General features: G+C 44.5%; 1 protein-coding gene across 4 annotated transcripts; it reads right to left on the reverse strand.

Moving 5' to 3' along the window:
• Positions 1-6068: 6068 nt before the first annotated feature.
• LOC144497526 (LIM domain transcription factor LMO4.2) lies at positions 6069-23447 on the reverse strand. Of its 4 annotated transcripts, none has more exons than XM_078218920.1 (5): positions 21917-23447; positions 20568-20899; positions 13328-13424; positions 12538-12693; positions 6069-6902 (listed from the first exon to the last, which is right to left on the reverse strand). In XM_078218920.1, exons 2-5 carry the CDS (start codon positions 20804-20806, stop codon positions 6894-6896), a joined length of 501 nt encoding a protein of 166 aa, XP_078075046.1. In that variant the 5' UTR covers positions 20807-20899; positions 21917-23447; the 3' UTR covers positions 6069-6893. The 4 variants fall into 4 exon arrangements, with proteins under 4 accessions (XP_078075046.1, XP_078075048.1, XP_078075049.1 ...); XM_078218922.1 differs by having other exon boundaries at positions 21901-22442; XM_078218923.1 differs by having other exon boundaries at positions 21865-22421.
• Positions 23448-23744: the final 297 nt, after the last annotated feature.

The following is a 23744-nucleotide window of genomic DNA, read 5'->3' on the forward strand; positions in this document are numbered from 1 at the left end:
AATCTTCTTTAGTAACATTGATTGAGGAGTGTTCGGATACCAAGAGTTCCCTTAGTCTTCTAACAAGTGCAATGGGATACTTATTGCCCGTCCGAGAGAAACATGGTTTAAAATTTCCTCTGAAAGGTGGGACCTCGGAGTACTGCACTTCCTTCGTGCACTGAAGTGTCAGCTGAGGTGAGGCGCTCAAGTCTCTGGTGTGGGGCTTCTATCAACATTTGTCTGATTCAGAGAAAAGAAAGATGCAACTAAGCCGAGGCTGACATCAGTAAGTGAAAACTACAGATTCCCATAAATTATCTAGTATTGCAATGTATTTAAGGATTATTTCACCATTTACCTCTTTAACATTAGGTTTTGGGTTAGAAGCACTGCTGTGATTTGCAAGCTGCTGCTCATCGTTTAGCCATCATAACTGTTTATTTATTAATCACAATTAGGCTTACATTAACACTGCAATGAAGTTACTGTGAAAATCCCCTAGTTGCCACACTCCGGCGCCTGTTTGGGTACACTGAGGGAGAATTTAGCATGGCCAATGCACCCAACCAGCATGTTTTTTTGGACTGTGGGAAGAAACCCACACAAACACGGGGGAGAATGTGCAGACTCTGCACAGACAGTGACCCAAGCCGGGAATCGAACCCAGGTCCCTGGCGCTGTGAGGCAGCAGTTCTAACCACTGTGCCACCGTGCCGCCACTGGTCACACAAAACGAAAATAAATAAATCCATATAATTATTTCAGCCCAAACTGCAGCATGATCTTGTCAATGAATCATAAAACCTGTGGGGTTTTTTCAACACTTTTTTTCGTGTTTACATTAAGTGATTAATACATGTCTCAGCCAGCCATCAACCAGTGTACAGAAATAAATATTCATGATTAGGGTTTCAATATCCTGCAGTAGCCCAGAATCACGCACTATTGCATGCAGGCTGGTGATTGAATAAATAGAAATGAACTGCAGATTTCTGAAAAATAATTCATCAAATGCATTCACTGCTAATAGGAGCAGATTGAGACATTAAAGCTTCCTCCAATGAAAATAGATGTCTTTTAATGGACTTGTGTAACATTTATCCATCCCTCAAGCTAGGAATCATTGAAATCCGGCTTAAAGGGTCTATGCCTTGCTCAAAAGGTGATTTTTATTTGGAACAATATACCAGGTGAGGTACTGAAGCCATTAGGATGCATGAAGCATTGAAAGCTTCAAAGGGCCGGATCGCTTTTCCTCCTCATCTTCGACTCTTCTTCTGTCGGGATGCCTGCTTGACAGTTGTCCGTGGACGTACTTCGCTTCCTCTCAAGGCGGCGGCTTCCCAAGACAGAGATTTCCAAAAGAGAGAACGAAGATGGAAAACATAAAGCTTGTACTTCAAAACCCCAACGGATATCTGTCCAACCTTTGTACAATACATGACATCTGATTGGTAACACACTTTGAAAATCAGGCCAACAACAACTTGCATTTGTATAGCACATTTAACGTAGTAATATTTAACATCCCAAGGTGCTTCACAGAACTGTCAAGCAATACTTGACACTGAACCACAGAAGATGATGTTAGGAATGTGGCCAAAACTTGGAGAGGTAGATTTTAAGGAGCAGGGATCAGGGGATTGTCACAGTAACTTCATTGCAGTGTTAATGTAAGCCTACTTGTGTTGCTAATAAATAAACTTGAACATAGAGGGCAGAATTCTAAAAGTCTGAAATTCCCGCCCGACTGTCAATGGCATTTCACATTGTCCGCAATCTGCTCGCTACAATTCCAATGGTGGGCAGGATGGGAGAATTCAGCCAGAATCCCTAGAGTGCAGAAGAGGCCATTTATCCCACCAAGTCTGCAGCAACTCTCTGACAAGAGTGTCTTACCCAGGCCCTCTCCCCCACCCTATCCCTGTAATATCACACCTTTCCCACAGCTAATCTAAGGGGCAATTTACCATGGCCAGTCTACCTAACTTGCACATTTTTGGATTGTGGGAGGAAACCGGAGCACCCAGAAGAAACCCACAGACATGGGGAGGACGTGCAAACTCCACACAGTGACCCAAGCCAGGAATTGAAACCAGGTCCCTGGAGCTGTGAGGCAGCAGTGTTAACCATTGTGCCACCGTGCCGCCCTTGTCACAGGTTAGCCAATTGATGACATAGTCACAAATGGTGGAGTGATTTAAAAAGAAGAGGTTGTACAAGAGTTTATCATCTTGTTTAAGAAAATTGAAATTTCCCCCCATTTGAAACCCAGAGCGATACATGTATACAAAGAACTACACACTTTGTTGGAATTGATGCATTCATCGTACAAGTGGTTAGCACTGCTGCCTCACAGCACCAGGGACCCAGGTTCGACCGGCTTGGGTCACTGTCTGTGTGGAGTCTGCACGTTCTCCCCGTGTCTGCGTGGGTTCCTCTGAATGCTCCCATTTCCTCCCACAGTCTGAAAGACGTGCTGGTTAGGTGCATTGGCCATGCTAAATTCTCCCTCAGTGGACCCGAGCAGGCGCCGGAGTGTGGCGACTAGGGGATTTTCACAGTAACTTCATTGCAATGTTAATGTAAGCCTACTTGTGACATTAATAATTAAACTTAAAACAGTTGTAGCAATCATCTTTCATTCTGGAAGAAAACACAGGGAGGTCTTTCTTTTTTATCTAATTCGATGCCATAAGATTAATCTCCATTCCATGGTGATCTAGTGGCTATACATCAGTAGGAGTCATTCCAGTTGTAGAGTTACAACACTTTGTTTGTTTAATGGATTAGGTACAGGTGAAAATAGGACAAGGTGGCAGAGAGAAAAAACAAGAGAACTGCACGCAACTCAAGGCGGTCTTCGGGTTCAAATGTTTGGCATCAACTAGCTGTTAAAAAAATTATACTCATTATCATCCATACCAGACAGCTCAGCCAAAGGAAGCTTTAACTCCAAAAATTAACAAAAGCTTTTAGAAAGATGAGCTGGTTTCCCATTACTAAGGATCTATAAAGTCAAGTTCCATTGATGTTTATATTAGGATTTTACTGGCTGCCTTGTAACAGGGCTACGTTTCAGAAAGTCTGGATTAGCCACTTTCCAGAGGGTCATTTCGGGGGTTGTTGAACAGATGTGTTACAGGCGGTCAGCTTCTCTGTTAAAGAAACATTCAATGCATCAGGGAAGCAGATGACATGATCTACCATCATCACCTGAACACCTTTAAATGCACAGACAGTCCCTCTTAAAATAGTGAATATCCTCTGTACTTGTAATTGCTTTTAGTTTCTAGCCTTCCCACCATTGCTTATCTTTCCCATGGCAGTAAATTGCTTCGAACCCAGATGTTAAATATAGGAGTTAATTGGTAATGCTTCATTTTGAATTAAGTCCCGATTTTATGAAATCTAATCGGTTATTTGAGATTTATTTCTGATTTAATGGGGGGGGAGCGGCAATCTGAGTGTCCACATCAATCTGGCCAACATCAGTTTCAGCTCTTATGTGGTGAACTACCTTCTTCACAACTGAACGATAGTTCAGAGTCAACCATCTGGGTGGTACAGCGGTTAGCACGGATGCCTCACAGCGTCAGGGATCCGATTTTGATTCCTGGCTTGGGTCACTGTCTGGGTGGAGTCTGTTCGTTCTCCCCATGCGTTCCCACCAGGTGCTCCGGTTTCCTCCCACAGTCCGAAAGATGTGCTGGTTGGGTGCATTGGTCATGCTAAATTCTCCTTCAGTGTACCCGAACAGCTATTGGAGTGTGGCGACTAGGGGATTTTCACAGTAACTTCATTGCAGTGTTAATGTAAGCCTACTTGTGACAAGTAAACAAACTTTAAAAAAGATCGTGACATTGGCAAAAACCATACGGAAATTAACTTCTTCCACAATGTGTGGACATCGTTGGCAAGCGAGCTATTTATTGCCCATCACTAACTGCCCTCGAGCGGTGAGCTAACTTCCTCACAACTGATAGTTAAGAGTTAACCAGAATACTGTGTCTGAAGCCATGTTTATGCCAAAGGGGAACAGATATCCTTCCCTCAAGGAGTTTAGTGAACTAGATGGGTTTTATTTGTGACAATCCAATGATCACATTGTCACCATTACTGACACTAACTTTTTATATTTCAGATGTGTTTTATTTAACCATGTTTATAATCTCCTTTAAATACAGTAAGAGCTCTTAATGCATTTCACAGAAATGTTACGAACCAAAAGTTGGCACCAAACTACATTCAGAAGATAATCGGATAGGTGATCAAATGCATCGTCGAAGATATAGGTTTTAAAAGAACATGCTGTGAAAGAATAACAAAGGTAGCACCTCTTTAATGCAACAAATGTCCCCAAGGCACTTCAGAATGAAAACTGAGCGGAAGTTAAAAGAAGTAACCAATAAAACAGGTTTGAAAGGGTTCTGGGGCAAATTTCAATACAGTAAGAAGTTTAACAACACCAGGTTAAAGTCCAACAGGTTTATTTGGTAGCAAAAATAAACCTGTTGGACTTTAACCTGGTGTTGTTAAACTTCTTACTGTGTTTACCCCAGTCCAACGCCGGCATCTCCACATCACAAATTTCAATAAGCAGAACCAAAGCATTTACATAGATTGCAATTGCACTATAAACCATTAGGCCACTGAAAACACAGATCCTTGTTTTTGGTCAAAGCTATTGCCAGTTGTTAAAACAGGTGTTCTATTTGCTTTCCCTTCCCTCATCTCCACCAAAATCAGCCCCTCCAGATCAAGTTAGTGCTTTGAAAAGTGCACTTTTGAAATGGGAGAAACAGTCACGTGCTGCACATTGATTTAATATATGCAAGCTCCAAAACCTTAGTGACTTTGGAACCCAACTTTTGCCATCAGCGACACCCTGCCCCTCAACACCACTTGGAAATCTAGATAAACCAAGAGTGCATTCGCTTTCAGCTGACGTGCAAGCCCAACCTTGGAACGCACCATCACATTTAGCTTGTAACGAGTGTTTAAAACCTTGAAATAGAATTCAGCAAAGCCCTGGATAAAAGCAAATTACTGCGGGTGCTGGAATCTGAAACCAAAAAAGAGAAAACGCTGGAAAATCTCAGCAGGTCTGGCAACATCTGTAAGGAGAGAAAAGAGCTGACGTTTCGAGTCCAGACGACCCTTTGTCAAAGCCTTTTTCTCTTTTGGTTTCAGCATAGCCTTGTTGCATAGCTTGAAAAAAAAAGATATCCAGGTGCGTTTCTTTAAAAAAATTAGAGACAGCGGGAGTATGTGTGAAAAGCTCCCAAAAGCAATAGGCAAAACCTTTTTAAACAGCACCCCATGATAAATTTCAGAGCTGTCCCACATTGATGCAATTCAACCATTATTTAGGAGGATGAAATGGAACCAGAGACAAGGAGAAAAAAAACGTCATTTCTGTCAACTTCTGCCCTCATGTAATGGCTTTTTAAACCGGGATTCGGTGCTGCCTTGATTTAGAGAATGCGGTGTTGCTCCTTTGCCTTGTTTGTCCCGGGGTGGGAAAATCTCGCATTAACATATCAGGAGCTGCATTCCAATGACAGAAAGCAGGTTTGAGCAGCTTCCCTGTGCACAGAATCAAAAAGGTGGCACGGGTTTTCCCCCCTCCCCGCCCCGACTTTTAACTTCCTCCAACGAAAGTTCATTAATCCCATTGCGAGCGAAAAGTTCTGGTGCTAAAATGCTTACAAACATGTCCGAAACTGGTGATTTACGATTCCCGAGTTTAGATTTAAGGTTCCCAGATCCATTACCGCTCACCCTTCTCCTCCCCCACCACTCCAAGCAGATCAAAGACGCCTCTTTACTGAATGCATATGGATTATCTGAGCATGAATGACATTTGTAACGTAATAGGTCCATAATCTAAAGTACATAAAGCTTTTCCCTCTCTCCACTCACCCCCCCCCCCCCCCACCCTCTCCAGCCCCGACCCCCGTTGTAGCCAATGCTAAATAGACAGAACCCATTAAAAGTTGGCATTAAAACAAACCTAATTCTACCAGTCTTACTGGAAATGGAACCAGAGTTGGGTGGTACGCATTTAAGAACACACAAAAATTCATCTTTTCCCCAGTTCAAGCTTTTTATTATTTAAATACAACGGTACTAGAGCAAATGGTTTCTTCTTTGAAAATATCACAAATAAAATTTCAATTCTTAAAGTCCTACATTAGATACTAGAAAGCTGGGATGTTTCAGCTGGGGTGGGGGGAGGGGGGGGGGGTGGAGGGGGAGAGAAGCAACATATGACAAATCACATACATGCATACATACATGTTATTGTACAGAGAACCACTAAAAGTGTTTATATGATAGCGAACTACCACAAAAATCACTGGATTTTTCTCCCTTTGCCGCCTCTTTATTAATAATAATAGCAATAAACACATTGTCCTTACAACACTTAGAAATACAAAGAGCCAACACAATTTTTTTTTTGCAAGGATGTCGTAAAGAAAAATAGAATATCAGTGAGGGGGTTGGGGGAGGGGATAAACCCGAGGCCAGTGCCTTGCTAATTATTAATGTAGGTACAAAGCACATTTCAAAACCTCCAGTAATTACTTTAATTTGTCATTATTCCAGATGTCCTCCAATGGGCTATTTTGTAGGTTTTTTTTTTCCGTCTCCCCGCCCCCTTTCTGAACAGTCTCATTAGCCCGGGTTCACGGAGTCCGTAATCTGGTGTCCTCAAGTCACTTCTAATGCAAGAACAGCCTGGTGAGAGCAAACTAGCAAGGGTATATACGTGTGCAATGTCGTCATGTACCTGGCATTGAAACCAGCCAAAAAACATGACTGTCTACTGGAACAAAGTGGGGTCCACCTGTGATGAGCCAGATCGAAACGATGAAGGCACGCTTTCTGCACTGCTCCGAACCATCTCAGCAAACCTGCGGACGCAAACCGTGATAAGGTCAGACCAAGGAGAGAAGAGGTTATTTTAAAATTCATTTCACCCGTGAGCGTCGCTGGCTGGGCCAGCATTTATTGCCCATCCCTGGTTGCCCTTGGTTCAGAGGGCAGTTGAGAGTCAACCACATTGCTGTGGCTCTGAAGTCATAGAATCATAGAAACCCTACAGTGCAGAAGGAGGCCATTCGGCCCATCGAGTCTGCACCGACCACAATCCCACCCAGGCCCTACCCCCACATATTTTACCCGCTAATCCCACTAACCTACACATCCCAGGGCTCTAAGGGGCAATTTTTTTAACCTGGCCAATCAACCTAACCCGCACATCTTTGGACTGTGGGAGGAAACCGGAGCACCCGGAGGAAACCCACGCAGACACGAGGAGAATGTGCAAACTCCACACAGACAGTGACCCGAGCCGGGAATCGAACCCGGGACCCTGGAGCTGTGAAGCAGCAGTGCTGACCACTGTGCTACCGTGCCGCCCTGGTCACATGTAGACCAGACTAGGTAAGGACGGCAGATTTCCTTCCCTAAAGGACATTAGTGAATCAGATGACAATCGACAATGGCTTCATGGTCATTGGTAGATTCTTAACCCCAGATTTGTTTTAAAATTAAATTCAAATTCCACCATCTGCCGTGGCGGGATTCAAACCTGGGTCCCCAGAACATTAGCTGGGTTTCTGGATTAATAGTCCCTTGGGAGCAATGCCTTTCAGAGGGCATTTGAGAGTCAACCACATTGCTGTGGATCTGGAGTCACACGTAGGCCAGGTAAAGGCGGCAGATTTCCTTCCCTATTAGTGAACCAGATGGGTTTTTACAACAATCGTTTCAGAATTAATTCCAGAAAATTAGTGAATTCAAATTTCACCATCTGCCTTGGCGGGATTTGAACCCAGGTTCCCCAGAGCGTTACTCTGGGTCTTTAGATTACCAGCCCAGTGACAATACCATTGCGCCACTGCCTCCCCGGTGTCACAATCAAACCCCCCTCCCCACCGCCCACTCTCTCCCATCCGACTGGAAGAATTTGGACAAAATATTACACATCGTTCCCACTAATATGTTGCCAGCTTCTAATATTTTCGGCTCCTCGTTTCATTGTTTTTTCCCTCTTAGACTCGCGTCGGAGCTCTCTGCTTGAAGTAGAAAGGCTGATTTCACTCAAAGGGATGTGCTGCAATCCGAAATAAACATCTCTGTTCCATTAATCCAGCTTTCAACTAGATTTTTGGAGTCGCAGCCAGAACATAACATTCAAGCTCATAACATTTATTCGGGGCAGCTGTCAAGCTTCAGACTAAACGCATTTAGATCTTACATGACTCAAGTTGTTCAACATGAAATCAGCTGATGTGGGCTAAATAAAATGGGCGGATTTGAACCCCCCCCCCCAAAGAAACACATTGGATAAGAGATATCTACCAAATGGATGAAGTTAACTACAAAATGGAAGCCTTTGCTCCGTTTTCCCAAGCAAATAGAAAGGATCTAGATACTAACTGGATTTCAATTATTGCACACTATTATTGAAACCAAGGTCTGCAATCATTTACAATGGGGTGGAGATAAAAGGCGCAAATATTGTAACCATGTCGCACCATTCAACACACACAAAAAATTCTCACCGCAAATCTCCCCCCCCTAACTTCGAGTGAAATACTGAAGTGGTTAGACAAACAAGTCACAGAGAAATATTCACTTTCCATAAATACCCAGTTAACTAAATGCACACTTCATTTAATTTTTTATATTAAAAAAAGTTCTATTTTCCTGACTTCTCGCCAGTTAAAACTTTTTTTTATCAGTTTAGTGCATCGCTTTCTTACCCTCTCATCAAGCCACTAAAAGCCCGAGGTGCATTAGTAATTTGCAACCCCCCACTCGCAGGCTAATTAAACTAGCTGAGGCATTGAGCTTTAATTCCCCTGAGTTTGACCACAGTGTGAAAAAGGTAATTTGTCTGTCTTGAACAAAGAGATTAGGGAGCAGCCTCGCGCCTATTTAATAAATGAACATCAAATGTCGGCCCCTATCGACAGAGACAACACCAATTATGCCGTTTTAATGGAAACGTTCTCGCATTTTAATATTTTTTTTAACAAGAAAACTTATCAGGCAGCGTTCCTGCCCTCCACAATACTTAGTCTACCAGAGTAAGTCATGTCCTGTTCATTCACAAAGTGGGGGGGGGGTGGCTGGGGAATTAAGGATGGGAACTGCCTAACTGGGGGTAACTGCTATTTTACTTATAAACTTCCCATAGCATCAAAGGTTAAAACTGGACGATGGGGGAAAAAGGTGCCTTTAAAAGGCGAGGCTGCATTTGGCACAGAATTGTTGACATTACTCTGCTGTTTAGAAGAAAAAACCCATCTGTTTAACACTTGTTAAAATTCCACACAGTTAACCCTTCCGGCGTTGCTGAATCCCACAGGCCACTTACGCTCCCACATGTCTGCAGGACGTCTGCACAAGAGTGTGAGCCATTTCAGAGACTGGTGGCATTGCAGAAGGCAGGACCAGACAGGATCAGGCTAGCACCTAGGCCAGATCGCAAGCTGATCCCACCCAGGCCAGTGTCGCAGGCAATCTCAAACTGGTCCCAATGCCCCAATCGGCTATCCTGAGCCATGGTCATTGATCAAGGGGCAACTTTCTGTCTACATCCTTTTCCTGGCACATTCCCACAGCACCTATTTATGTAGGCTGCACAGTGCAAGAGAAACACATTGTGCAAAGGGTGGAACTGTGTAACCATCTCCATTTGGTGCTTTACAATGGAGGGAATAAACCTCATCACACATAAGCCTTTGACTGCTTACTTTCCTTGCTGAACACAAAACAACTTTAACATTTTTAAACTCGGTACAATAGCGGCGTTTAAGGGGCATCTAGATGAATACATGAATAGGATGGGAATGGAAGGATACGAACTCTGCAAGTGCATAGTTTAGGCAGGCATCATGATCGGCGCAGGCTTGGAGGGCCAAAGGGCCTGTTCCTGTGCTGTACTGTTCTTTGTTCTTTTTTGAATAGGCCAAGATTTTGAGATCATGGTTTCTCATATACAATGAAGTGTTCCATTAGAACTCATGTATAAATAAACCCACATATCTGCTCAGAGTGAGGGAGGGAAAAGGGCATTTGAAAACATGCCCAAAACTGGAGACAGACATAACTCGTGAAGCCACAGTAGCTAACCAGCTGCACTGTTTATATGGACCGTGTCCCTAAGTGACCGGCACACTCATGACAAAGTCAGATTGGTTTTAAACCATTATGCTGTCTTCTTAACCTGTCTGCAGCAAGTGGGCACAGCACAAACTTCACCCCAGATTCTCCACAGGCACCTAATTGGGTGAAAGTCAATGTACTGGGCATAAAGCCTTATAACATAGAAGCTAATTTGCACTCAAAACCATAAAAGCTTTAATTTTGTTCCTCTCAAGTCTATAGCGATGTGAACTAGAATGAGGGGTCAAGAGACTAAATCAGGAGCTGGGTCATGGGGTAGTGAAATAAAAAGGACCTGGGTGAAGCAGTATTCTTACAGACAGATACAAAGGACACAAGGGTAAACAGTCAGCCCGACAAACTGGTAGATAAAGGGACACCATTTGCAGGATGGGTCACAGTGGCTGAAAGCGAGGAAAAGATTATTGTGGAATGATTACGCTGATACTTGCGCTAACCCTCAGGCATAGGATATCCCCCTCCCCTTTAATGAAAAAATCATTGTGGAAAATATGGAACATTTGCAATTTTTAATTTGATTTTAGCCTGTTATTCAGCTCGTAAAAGAAATGCAGTTTCACTAAGGAACAAGGTGAAACAGCATTTTGAAGTTCTGTTGTGTCTGCAACCAAGTGCCCTCAACTGGAACCTCAGTGTTGGGAGTCAAAGGAGAGACTGAACCCACTGGGTAAGTATCACCACCAATTAAATATCACACCTCAACCACTGCCCACCATCACCAACCCCCCCCTTGCCAGCCTGCGCCCCCCCCACACCTCACCCCCATCTCCTCTCCTCACGCCCCCACCCCCCCCACACCTCACCGTCCCCATCTTCTCTCCCCACACCTCACCACCCCCATCTCCTCTCCCCACCCCCCCCCCCCCACACCTCACCACCACCACCACCTACAACCCCACTATCCTTAGAATCATACAATCATAGAATCCCTACAGTACAGAAGAAGGCGGCCATTCAGCCCATTGAGTCTGTACCAACCACAATCCCACCCAGGCCCTGTCGTGTAACCCCACACATTTACCCCACTAATCCCCCTGACACTAGGGTCAATTCAGCATGGCCAATCAACCTAACCCGCACATCTTTGGACTGTGGGAGGAAACCGGAGCATCCAGAGGAAACCCACGCAGACACAGGGAGAATGTGCAAACTCCACGCAGACAGTGACCCGAGGCCAGAATTGAACCTGAATCCCTGGCGCTGTGAGACAGCAGTGCTAACCACTGTGCCACCGTGCCACCCTAAACAAGTGAGAGCTCATCCAGGATATATCTCCCAACAGTTCTCATTTCTAGTTGAAGTGCTCAAGGGAAACCTTCCTTCTCAGAGTCATTGCGGCTTCCTGAACATAAACTAGCTGGGGCATTTCTTTTGTACGTCAACATAGTAATGGGCAATGTAAGGTAGAAAGTTCGGAAATACATACAAACAGCATCTTCCGTGTCAGGGTCAAACACAAAATATTTACTTTCACTAACGAGTCAGTGAAATGCTTTGAGTTCCTATCTTTCCCACTAAAACAGATTATTTATTTGTCTGGTTGGTTGGTGGAGTGGGATGTTGGGGACACTCACACAGAAGTCAGTGCCAATCCAGATACCATCCATTAAATCAAAAAGCTCAGCTAGAACAAAGCACCAAGACGACACACGGAATAGTACACACGGAGTGACCTTGCTGAAGCAGCCCAGAACATCATGGCAATGTCACAGGGAAGTCGGATCACACAGCTCAACATCAAAGAGGACACCTCCACATCGGTAACAATTAAAGTAGCAAACCGCCTTCCATTTAGTGTTGGGCTTAACATGTTACGTGCGACTAACTTAATCATAGAATCGTAGAATCCTACAGTGCAGAAGGAAGCCATTCAGCCCATCGAGTCTGCACCGACCACAATACCATCCAGGCCTTATCACCATAACGCCATGCATTTACCCTGGCTAGTCCCCCTGACACTAAGGGGCAATTTTGCACGGCCAAACCACCTAACCCACACATCTTTGGACTGTGGGAGGAAACCGGAGTACCTGGAGGAAACCCACGCAGACATGGGGAGAACATGTAGACCCCACACAGACAGTGACCCAAGCTGGGAATCGAACCCAGGTCCCTGGTGCTGTGAGGCAGTAGTGCTAACCACTGTACCACCATGTTAGACTTCATGCCTGCAATACGCAGTGAGTTGCTCTACACAAAGCCAATGAAAAAATTTAAGGCAGCTTGACAGATGACCCCCCCTGCCCCCCCCCCCCCCCCCCCCCCCCCCCCCCACACCTGCCATCCCCACCCTACCGCCTTGTGAGGACAGAATAGAAAGAGAGAGTTTTTTAAAAAAACATTGCTTACCTTCTGGTCGGATAGTAGAGGATTGCTCTGAAGTGGATTCAAATGTCCATTGATAAGGGACGTGGGTCTGTCATGTTCACAGAATAAACTGCCATTGATATAATGAAACCTGTCTCCAGGGACAAGACGATTCCGGCAAGTGGCACAGGTAAAGCACTGTGGGAAAGAAAGCAGAATGTTCAGTTACCATACACTAGTGTTTAAGCAAACTTGTCCTTCCTGAGCACTGAACATAAATCCAGGGGCTGGGGTTATTTTCTCTAGAAAAGAGAAAGGCCAAGGAATGACCTAATACTGATCTTGAAAATTATTGTGGGATTTGAAAAGGTAGACTTCAAGATAGTTCTGATTTTGCAGAGCCAAAGAACTCGGGGCAGTAATAAATTTAATGAGGAATTCGGGAACAACTTATTTGCAAATGTGAAATTTGCTACCACAAGGAATAGTTGAGGTGAATAGCATTGAAAACACCATAAAAATGGTATGTTACACTGATTGAGTGAGATTAAGTAGAGTGCATGGAGGTGCATATGGAGCATAAAGACTGAATGGCCAGTTCTTGCGCTGTAAATAATTCGACATATCACACCCTTCACATTACATTGGTTAACTAAGTAATGGTGGCTCGAATGGCCAACCTACTGTACAAGAGCTCAATGCATAATAAGGGAAGATGGCAGTGGAGGGGGCTGGAATTGGTGAAGATCACAGTGGCCATACTGTACATTGACTCAGAAAGAGGAGAGTTGCCATGATGGACATTCCTCTAATGACTGATGGATGCCATTACCTTGAGGTGATAGACGTTGCCCTGTGCCCTCATAACCAACTCGCTGGCTGGAATAGATTGGCCGCACGCACTGCACGCCCCACTGTTCCCGAACAATCTAAAGACAAAAGAGCATCACAAGAATTACACCTCACATTCTTTATCCAGTGATTGCTGAGAAATTTTCAATCCCTATAATGAAGGAGGCCATTCGGTCCATCAAGTCTGCACTGATTCTCTGACAGAGTATCTTACCCAGGCCCTCTCCTCATAACCCCACACATTCACCATGGTTAATCCCCTTAATATTTTTTTGCATTCATGGGAAATGGGCGTCACTGGCTCGGCCAACATTTTTTGCCCATCCCTAATTGCCCCTTGAACTGAGTGCCTTGCTTAGGCCAATTAAGAGTCAACCACATTGCTGTGGGTCTAGAGTCACATGCAAGACAGATTGGGTAAGGATGACAGATTTCCTTCCCTAAAGAGCATTAGTGAAACAAATGGATTTTTATGACAATCGACAATGGTTTCATGGTCATCATTAGAGTTTTAATTCCAGATTGTTTTTTTACTGAATTCAAATTTCACCACCTGCTGTGGTGGGAGTTGAACCCCAGGTCTCCAGATCTTGCCTTAGGTCTCTGGATTACTAGTCCAGTGACAATACCACTATGCCACTGCCTCCCCTTCACAAGACTTTACAGGAGAAAATAGGAGCTCACTAAAAGAGATATTTCTGTGACTCCAAATGATTGACTTTAGGTATAAAATTGGACATTTTAATGGTAAACTATTTCAAAAATATGTATTTTTAATATACTGATGTCAGAATAATGAGCCAACATTAAATGGCACAGTCTTTTCATGCCCAGCTACATTGGAATATCGAATAACTGGTTGGTTGCAAAAGTTTCATTCGAGAGCAGAGAAGTCACCGCCTGAAGGAGACATACAGGTTTGAAAACCAGCCATGAATACCAGCATGAAAAAATATTCTTCGAGGGAAGGATAGTTACTGTGCCTTGTAAAACATTGACACCATTATATCCAAACCTCTGCCTGAGACATACAGGAAATAGTTGCCCTCAGCTCCCTCCCCAAGTGTTCTTCATCAATCTGGTTAGTCAGTCCATTTCTGTTAACAGGAAATAGCCAAAAGGTCTGGTTTGCTCCAAAATGTCTTGTATGGACTTTGGACCTCCCAAGCTTGTGAGAGAGCTCTATTCTCTTAAATCATCTTCCATTCCCCAAACTCCAACAGTTGGGCATGGTAAACGTATGTGTTGGAATTCATTACCACAAGGAATAGTTGATGCCAAAACATTGAATGTATTCAAGAGGTGGTTAGATATAGCACTTGGGGTGAATTGGATCAGAGGTTATGGGGAGAAAACAAGATTAGGCTACTGAGTTGGACGATCAGCCATGATCATAATGAATGGCGGAGCAGGCTCAAAGGGCCAAATGGCCTCCTCCTGCTCCTATCTTGTATGTTTCTATGTTCATCTGTGGATGGCTAATGAACCAGGGTGAAGGCAAGAATGTCAATAGTTTAGATCTCTCTCTCTCGCTCCGAAATCCCAGACACCTAAAAATGAATGAAACGTAATGTTCAGACTTTCTTATCTGTTGGGAGTCTCCCCCAACTTGGGATGACTTCATCTGTCTCTCATTGGAGGTTCCCCAACAACCAGAATGAAATTTTGATTTGACTGAAAAATAATTTGCTGGAGAGGTGCGGGGGTGGGGGAGGGGGGGGGGGTTGGGGGGATCTGCTGCCATTGGTCATCAGGCTTGCCCCCTCTAAGCATTTGTCTACACCCTAGCTATGACTGTAACAATACATTCTGCACGCTCTCCTTTCCTTCTCTATGAATGGTATGCTTTGTCTGTACAGGGCAAGAAACAACACTTTTCACTGTATACTAATACATGTGACAATAATAAATCAAATCAAATCAAAATCTTGCTGGGTCTGGGTGTGTAATGGAAGCAGACCAAAGCATCTGGTGGACCAGTCAAGGAAAGCGGTCAGAGCAAAGAAAAAGCAAATTAAATAAAAATGATAATTCGCCATTTGTAACCTCCACCCCCTCTCCCTCTTTATTTTCCGCCAGATGTATTTGTTTGAATGCGCCATTCATTCGGAATAATTGGCGTGTTCTCAGATTCTGAGCTGGGAAACAGGCGCCTGGTCATGTCGAAATGGACTAATTCGCTGTCGCCACATTATTGAAAATAGCCTCCAAGTTGTTATTAAAAACTATCGACAGGGCGACACTGAGCAATGCTCCCCCCCACCCCCCCTGCTTGAGATAGCTTTTCATAGGGAGCGCCAGGAACACATTTCGCAGCGGCATCGATTGAAGGACTTCAATCAAACCCCCATCTCAAAAAACTAATTAGTTTAGATACACAGGGCCACGCTCAGCGGCTGCACTGCAAAGGGGCTCGCCTTGCGCCCGGGTTTCCTGCCTTAAGAGTTTACACGCCGAACCTCTCTCGGAAATACAGGAGTGCCGGGACTTTGCACAGTGTGTTGCTTTCTTTTTTTAAAAAAAGCCCCACCGCTTACTGAGAAAAAGCTGGCAGCCCGTGCACTCGGCAAGGTCACGGCGTACAGTTTGTCCTGGTGACCAGTAAACCACTAATTTATAATGATCAGCCCATGGGAATGCGCTGCAGAGTGTAGCAAAACAAAACACAGCACCGTGGGGCTAGGAGCTCTCCGTGTGGTTTCCCGCTTGTATGACTCAAGCTTCATGTACAAGAAACACGTTATATTTTTGAGATATACAGCGTCTGAGATATACATAGATGTATGTTCAGTGTTTGAATATCGCTGTGAGAGATGTACATGGATGTACAGTGCCCAAGATGTACAGTGTGAGATGTACATGGATGTAGTGTGTGAGATGTAGTGTGCGAGATGTACATGGATGTAGTATGAGATGTAGTGTGTGTGAGATGTACATGGATGTAGAGTGTGAGATGTACAGTGTGTGAGATGTACATGGATGTAGTATGTGTGAGATGTACAGTGTGTGTGATGTACATGGATGTAGAGTGTGAGATGTACAGTGTGCGAGATGTACATGGATGTAGTTTGAGATGTACAGTGTGCGAGATGTACATGGATGTAGAGTGTGAGATGTACAGTGTGTGAGATGTACATGGATGTAGAGTGTGAGATGTACAGTGTGTGAGATGTACATGGATGTAGAGTGTGAGATGTACAGTGTGCGAGATGTACATGGATGTAGTTTGAGATGTACAGTGTGCGAGATGTACATGGATGTAGAGTGTGAGATGTACAGTGTGCGAGATGTACATGGATGTAGTTTGAGATGTACAGTGTGTGAGATGTACATGGTTTGATTTGATTTATTATTGGCTGTGGAGGCCAGGTCATTGGGTGTCTTTGTGACGGAGATAGATAGGTTCTTGATCAATAAGGGGATCAGGGGTTATGGGAAAAAGGCAGGAGAATGGGGATGAGAAAAATATCAGCCATGATTGAATAGCGGAGCAGACTCGATGGGCCGAGTGGTCTAATTTTTGCTCCTATGTCTTATGGTCTTGCATGTATTAGTATACAGTGAAAAGTATTATTTCTTGCGCGCTATACAGACAAGGCATACAACTCATAGAGATGGAAAGGAGAGAGTGCAGAATGTAGTGTTACAGTCATAGCTAGGGCGTAGAGAAAGATCAACTTAGTGCGAGGTAGGTCCATTCAAAACTCTGATGGCTGCAGGGAAGTAAATGTAGAAGGGATGTACAGTGTTTGAGATGTACAGTGTGATGTAGTGTTTGAGATGTACAGTGTGATATATAGTGTTTGAAATGTAGTGTTTTGAGATGTACAGTGTTTGAAATGTACAGTGTGGTGTATAGTGTTCGAGATGTACAGTGTGATATATAGTGTTTGAGATGTACAGTGTTTGAGATGTACAGTGTTTGAGATGTACAGTGTTTGAGATGTACAGTGTTTGAGATGTACAGTGTTTGAGATGTACAGTGTTTGAGATGTACAGTGTTTGAGATGTAGTGTTTGAGATGTAGTGTTTGAGATGTAGTGTTTGAGATGTAGTGTTTGAGATGTACAGTGTTTAAGATGTACAGTGTGATATATAGTGTTTGAATACCCTTCTAGAATAGTTAGGAAGGACTCAACACCTTCATTAAGATCAACAATACAGAAAGAGTGTGGGGCTGGAAAGAGACTGTTTCTTTCAATATGATCTTACCAATCCCATTCTGAGGCTGGGACCTTTAAAAGTGGGACCATTATCTGGAATTAACCTCAGCTAACTAATCAAGGTCATTTTGTTTTTAAAAACAAAACTAACCAGATGCACCCCACATATTTCCCAAACCAGAGACCATTTTTTCCATGTTAAGATTACCCCCTGGATTTGGGAGAAATGTTTGCCATATACAGAGGCAATTACCAGGAAGGCCGCAGATCTCGACAGATGGGAAGCGGGTTGCTTGTGAAAACTGTTCCTTGGCCACATGTGTAACAGTATCCTCAACTTTTCACTTTGGGCGCTCCGTGACTGGAATGCAAATCGCCCCGAAACAGGGAGATTCCTCAAGTTCATTGACTGGGGCTCTTCGAGGCGCCTCAAAGGAAGACGAGGTGCGCAATTAAAGTCCCTTATCGGCCGGGTGGCTTGGGGTACTTTGTAATAATCCCATTGCTTGTTTTAAAACCCCTTCGCGGAGGAGGGAGAGAGAGAGAGAGGAAAGAGAGCCGACTAATTAAAGGAGGAGGAGGAGGAGAGAGGGGGGGGGGGGGGGTTAATTTTCCCTCCCCCAGACTCTGACGGTAGAAAATTGGTTTCAATTTTCTTGAGGACGCCGAGTCGAAGGAGGTCGTTAATATTTCAGCAATTCGGCAACTCGATCAATCACGACATCAAGCCGGAGCCCCAGATGAGATTGAACTCGCCAAGCGTTTTAACATCAGCCGAATATATTGATACATAAACTGGCATTTTTGCATAATTACAAAAAGGGAGGGGGGAGGGAGAGAGAGAGAGATTACTGGGGATAAAAATAAGACAGCAAAAATATAGACATGGGATTTGGGGTGTGTTCTGGGGTGTGTGTGTGTGTGGAAAATGACAAAGGCATGCATGGTTAATTCAGAGTAACAGATATGGCCCCAAGTGAATTAAAAGACCTTGAATTAATCTGTTATGACAAATCAAGATAAACGTCCCCCTAAATTGCATGCGATTTAATTAATTTTTGAAATACTAGAGGTTTTTCTCCCCCCTTCTCTCGCTAATGGTTCTTGTGACGTGCTGCCCTCATTGTGAAGAGGTTTCAAAGTGATATGAAGTAACGAACTACTAAGTTTACCTAGCACGTCCGAAACGTTGGGGCTGGGGGGGGGAGCCAGAGAGAGAGAGAGCTTTCATTTAATTTCCGTGTCTGGGAATTAAAGAGAGAGAGAGAGAGAGAGGACAAGCGCCACCCGAGCTGCTAATAATCCCACTCTCAAAAGCCAATTTCTTAATTAAATGTTTTGTTTGTTAGATCTTGGCTGGCGGTTCTATTCATTTTCTACTGACCAACTCTCAAATCGAGCCTCTGTAATATCTCATTAGATTCTTTAAAAAAAGGGGGGGGGTGGGAAGCGGGTTGTGGAGGGAGGGAGGGGGGTGGTTGTAGAAGAGCTGCCACTAATTAAAGCTTTTAATTGTACCCATTCACACTGAGCTTGCTTATCTGGGAGATCTGAGGCTTCAGGGTCGTGCTCGCTGTTTCTCTCCCACGAACCCCGTGCTTATTAACAGGACTCTCATTCTCTCCCCCCCCCCCCCCCCCCCAGCCCCAAAAACCCACCCAAAAAGGTGTAGATTCTGACTCTTAATTAGTCTCGGCAATTTAAACAGGAGACATACTATTATGTATGTGAAAAACTGCATTGAGAATCCGCAGTTTATAAAAACACACACACAAAGAATCCCATCGAATCTCACTTCAATTATTTCCCTCTCTGATTCAGTCTCTCTCTCTCTCGAGTTTATTGCTACCGAAATTCACAGCAGCCAAAGTGGGACAGATAGAAGTTGAATGGAATCTGTCCCGGAATTTCAAGGACTTCCAACTCGGAAAACATTATGAAGACACAAAAAAAACTTTAACCTTTCTATCTCTCTCTCCCTTCCCCGGGAAAAGAGAAACCACTCAAAGAAATGCAATGTTTATAATCCCTTAAAAAGTTTTGACATGTGATCCTCTCTCTGGTTCCCTTCCATTTAGGTGATTGGAGGGGGAGTCACGTGGCAGGAAGAAGGTTACATATTGTGAAAAATACCCAAACTCACTCCCCAAACATTGGCTTTTTAATGAGATCCCCCACCAAAAGAAAAGTTGTTAGAAATGTCATCGACTGGTTCAGAATCTCTCTTTTCCACCCCCACCCCCTCTTACAGTCCCACATCGAACGGATGCATATTTTAAGTTAACACAGCACCGTCCCTTATGGGATTTTTAACCCCATTTAATTTCCTTGACCTTCTAGGTCTGAGTTACATTACATGGAGGAGTGGGTGTGTGTGTGTGTATATATATACACTGGGTGACTGCACTTGTAGTGCAAGCACTTTTAAAAAAAACAGAAATTTGAATCCAACCCCACGCCTCTACGCTGTAAATTCACTGTAGTAAATCTCCTAGTTGAAGTCGAACTATTTACTGGAATATGTTAAAACAATCGAAATGGAACAATTGAATCCCTACCCCCCCCCCCCCCCCCCCCATTACTGTTTACCTTTCTGATAGAATAGTTTCCAATCAATTCCTATTCCGGGCCTAGACAGCCAACCGAGATTGATTGACTCGATTTAATAAGATGTTACAGTGGCCCTGGGTAGAATACATATTAAATTGCAATTCTTATTTCAAATTAGATATAAATTGGAAAGGGGGGGGGGAGAGAGAGAGAGGAGGAATTGGCAGCAGTGTTGAACAGTTCCACACATCAGCAAATCTCTCAGCAGATTTTAAAAAGGAATCCTGTATTCCTGAGAGCCAGAGAGAATATATATATATATATAATGCGGAGGTGTCTCTCTCTCTCTCCTAGCAAGGATTGTTGATGAGATAGGGTAGATAGAGATTTGTTGAATTCCATTTCTCTCCCCACCCCCAAATAAAGAAGCCTATCTCCCCAATAATCCCTCTGGTTGGAAGAATTGGGAATGGGTGGGGAAGAAGGGGCAGCTTCTCATTCATTTACCTGATGTAGTCGTTCCTGCACAGAATCATGCCGCTCTTAGTGAAGCAGGAGGTGCCTATCTCGCCCAGCTGAGCCTGGCAGCAGGAACACTTGAGGCAGCGGCTGTGCCAGTAGCTGTCCATGGCGTAGAGGAGGAAACGGTCGGCGATCTTGCCCCCGCAGCCGGCGCACATTTTCCAAGCCAAGCCCGCGCGGTTCACCCCGGCCGTGGGCGCTTGCGAGCTCCCGTTGTTCACCATTTTTGTTTCGACACACACACACACACCACACACAAAAAAAAGAGGGACGTCTCAACACTCTTCTCCCCCCTTCCTCCTCCTCCTCCTCTGGATCTGCATTGGGCGGGAGGAAACGGAGAGAAATAACACAAAACAACAACAGGCGAGTGGGTGGGGAGAGAGAGAGAGAGAGGTTGGATTTATTTTCTTTTAAAATAAAGGCACAACATACATTGGTGGATTATTATTTTTTTCTACTGGGGGGGGGGGGGGGGGAGAGGAGATCGGGCCCAGTAGCTGCTTCTCGAAGGCAAGAGAATAAAATCCCAATTAAAGGTCTTTGGTTAACCTGTTACACGAAGCCCATGTTTAGCCCTGCTCTAATCTGCCCTTGATCAGTCATTTGAATGTTGCCGTGGCTCCTTCGGTGTCATTCCAAGATGATTGCGCCTACACACACACACACAGCCAGAGGAGGAGGAGGGGACAGTTAGCTGCCCAGAACATGTGCCTGAAGATGTTCGAATCGACCCCCACCCCCTTATAATTTCTGGGGTTTTATTGTGTTTAAAAAAAAATCTGAACACACACACACCAAAGTCAGACTTTAACACAGATAGCAGAGCAGAGGGGGAGGATCGGGGGGGGGGGGGTGGAGACAGAAGAGCCAAAAACATCTCAGTAACCTCCTCCCCCCTCCTCCTCCAAATTAGTGCATTTTTTTGGACTTAAAGAATTGTAAAAATTCCACCCCACACACACAAAAGTGAGAACCCCCCCCCCTCCCCTTCCCGATCCTTCATCAAGTTTCATTCTCAATTCGAGAAGGGAGGGAGCTTTCTTTATTTTTTTTGCTTTTAACTTTAAGAATTGACGGTGGGGAGCAAAGCCAAGAAGACACGAAAAAATATAATCAATCCAGGGGCGGTGAAAGGCAGGCAAGGCAAGGCGTGCTATAGGGAAAGGAGAAGTGGGCCACCTCTGGGAGACAGTCAGACAAGCATGCAATCTGCAGCAAAAAAAATCAAAAGCCTCCCTTCTCCTCTCCCGGGTGAGATCAGGAATGACACAACACTCACGTATAGATTAACAATCGGATTGAAAAACACACACACCAGGTTGTAATCTTACCTCGCTCCCCTGATGTGTGTGTGTGGTGGGGGCGGGGGTTTGCAGTTTCAGATATTCGCGTTGCTCCCGGCTGCAATTGCAAAGAATCCTCTGGCAGGCTCCCCTCAACACAGCAAGCGCTGGCTCGCTTCCTGCACCGGCCCTTATATATATATATGTATTTTTTAAAACCGGTTTAATCGCTGGCTTGCAGTAAATAGCACTAAAGCTTTGGACGCGATCTCTCCTCCGTTCACTAACGCCGCAAAAGGTAAATGTCGAAGTTGCTTCCTTTTGATATGTCCGGCTGCTAACTTCTGTGAAGAGCTGCTCCAAACCAGGCTCTCTCCCCTCTCTCGGGTTAAGTCTCCGGGAAGCTCTCGAGGTGATGGGGGAAGAAGAAGGCGGCGAGCCACACGCTGGGAAAGAATGTTTTTTTTTAATGGGAGTGGGGGGAGAGGGAGCTGAGTCTCACTCTCTCTCTCTCACACACACACCGCTTTCCCGTGCTGCAGCTACATGTGTTGGTGACAGCGGCGAATCCAGCAACACACCTCCCAGGAACCGCAACGTCAGTCTGTAAACCCACCAACCATCCACGTCCAATTCAAGCGGAATCACAGGAGGCAGCCAATCCCTGTGCCTGCAGACAGCCCACAATAGCGAACAGCCACCCCAGCCAATTCCGTGTGACTGTAAACGCGGAGAGCTGCCAATTACCCCCACCACCAACCTTTAATATTTTTTTAAGGAAGGGCAAAAACGACAAGTGTACAACACACACACACACACACACACAAAATGAGATTCACCTATACCCAGGAGGCCCATTTATTTACTGACTACATCTTTACATGCCTCGGATTTTATTCACCTGACACTGAGTGGCATTTTTTCTCCAACAAGCTTTCCGGCTCAAATATATTGGGTGAGAATTGGATGCTAAGGAATTGTTGAATACGCAGGAGAAGACAAACTCACCAGGTTAAGGTGGGGAAACAAAGCTAAGAGGACATTTAGCAAACGGAGCCAGGGTAGTCAGCGGGTTGGAGGGCTTTATCAGAACGGAATTTATCCCGGACTGATGTTGAAGTTTCTGGGTTAATTTGGAAAGTGATTGATGCTAGAATGGAAATTAAACTGAACTATATATTAAAAGTGAGCGACGCCATTTGACGCATGGTTCACATATGACCAGTTGATTGCTAGCTACACTCGGTTAGTTACCCTGTACATGGCGTGAGCCATATAACACAGCAAATATTCGGAATGTTCTGTGTGAACCATTAAACAGAAGGAACCCCAGTTATTTATTATTTTAGAATCTTTGTTCTCCCTTTCATCTTTGCTAAAGCCACACTTTTTGGTTAAAGAATAGTCTGAGTGAGGCTTTTTCCTCTCTCGCTCGCTGTTTTGCTTGTCTTGTTGCGTTGGGTGAGAGAGAATGTTCTTCACAGTGTCCGGAACTCTTTCAACTCTTCCGATTGCTTTACGGTGTAGGGGAAGCTGACTTGAAGTTTGACCACTCTGTGCTGCTGGTAGCGGGGTCAGTGTCATTCCATTGGGTCAGGCCGGAGCGTTCACTCAGTGAACTCTGTATAAGCCTGGCCATATGGGAATGTTTGGATGAGGTCCCGGATTCAGCTCCAATCTACCCGTGCCCGAACAGACAACTGCACTCAAAACAGGCATGGTCTATGACCTTTATAGGCAATGGATAGAAGGGCAAGCTTTGTATAACTGCACCCCAACCTTCGGAAAAGACGAGTTGAAGAACCACAATGTTAAGGAGGGATCTCTCTCGCTCAAACAAAAAAACATCTCCCTACTTCCAAATTCACATTGGTGT

The sequence above is a fragment of the Mustelus asterias genome, chromosome 8, assembly GCF_964213995.1.
Source record: "Mustelus asterias chromosome 8, sMusAst1.hap1.1, whole genome shotgun sequence".
NCBI classification, from domain to species: domain Eukaryota; kingdom Metazoa; phylum Chordata; class Chondrichthyes; order Carcharhiniformes; family Triakidae; genus Mustelus; species Mustelus asterias.

What these genes read in the sequence shown, in the direction of transcription:
- LOC144497526 (XM_078218920.1), bottom strand. Translation starts at nt 20,806, where the DNA reads ATGGTGAACAACGGGAGCTCGCAAGCGCCCACGGCCGGGGTGAACCGC. An exon ending in TGCAGGAACGACTACATCAG is followed by an intron (nt 13,425 to 20,567) that starts GTAAATGAATGA and finishes TTTTGTCTTTAG; the next exon opens with ATTGTTCGGGAACAGTGGGG. An exon ending in GCAACGTCTATCACCTCAAG is followed by an intron (nt 12,694 to 13,327) that starts GTAATGGCATCC and finishes TCTTTCCCACAG; the next exon opens with TGCTTTACCTGTGCCACTTG.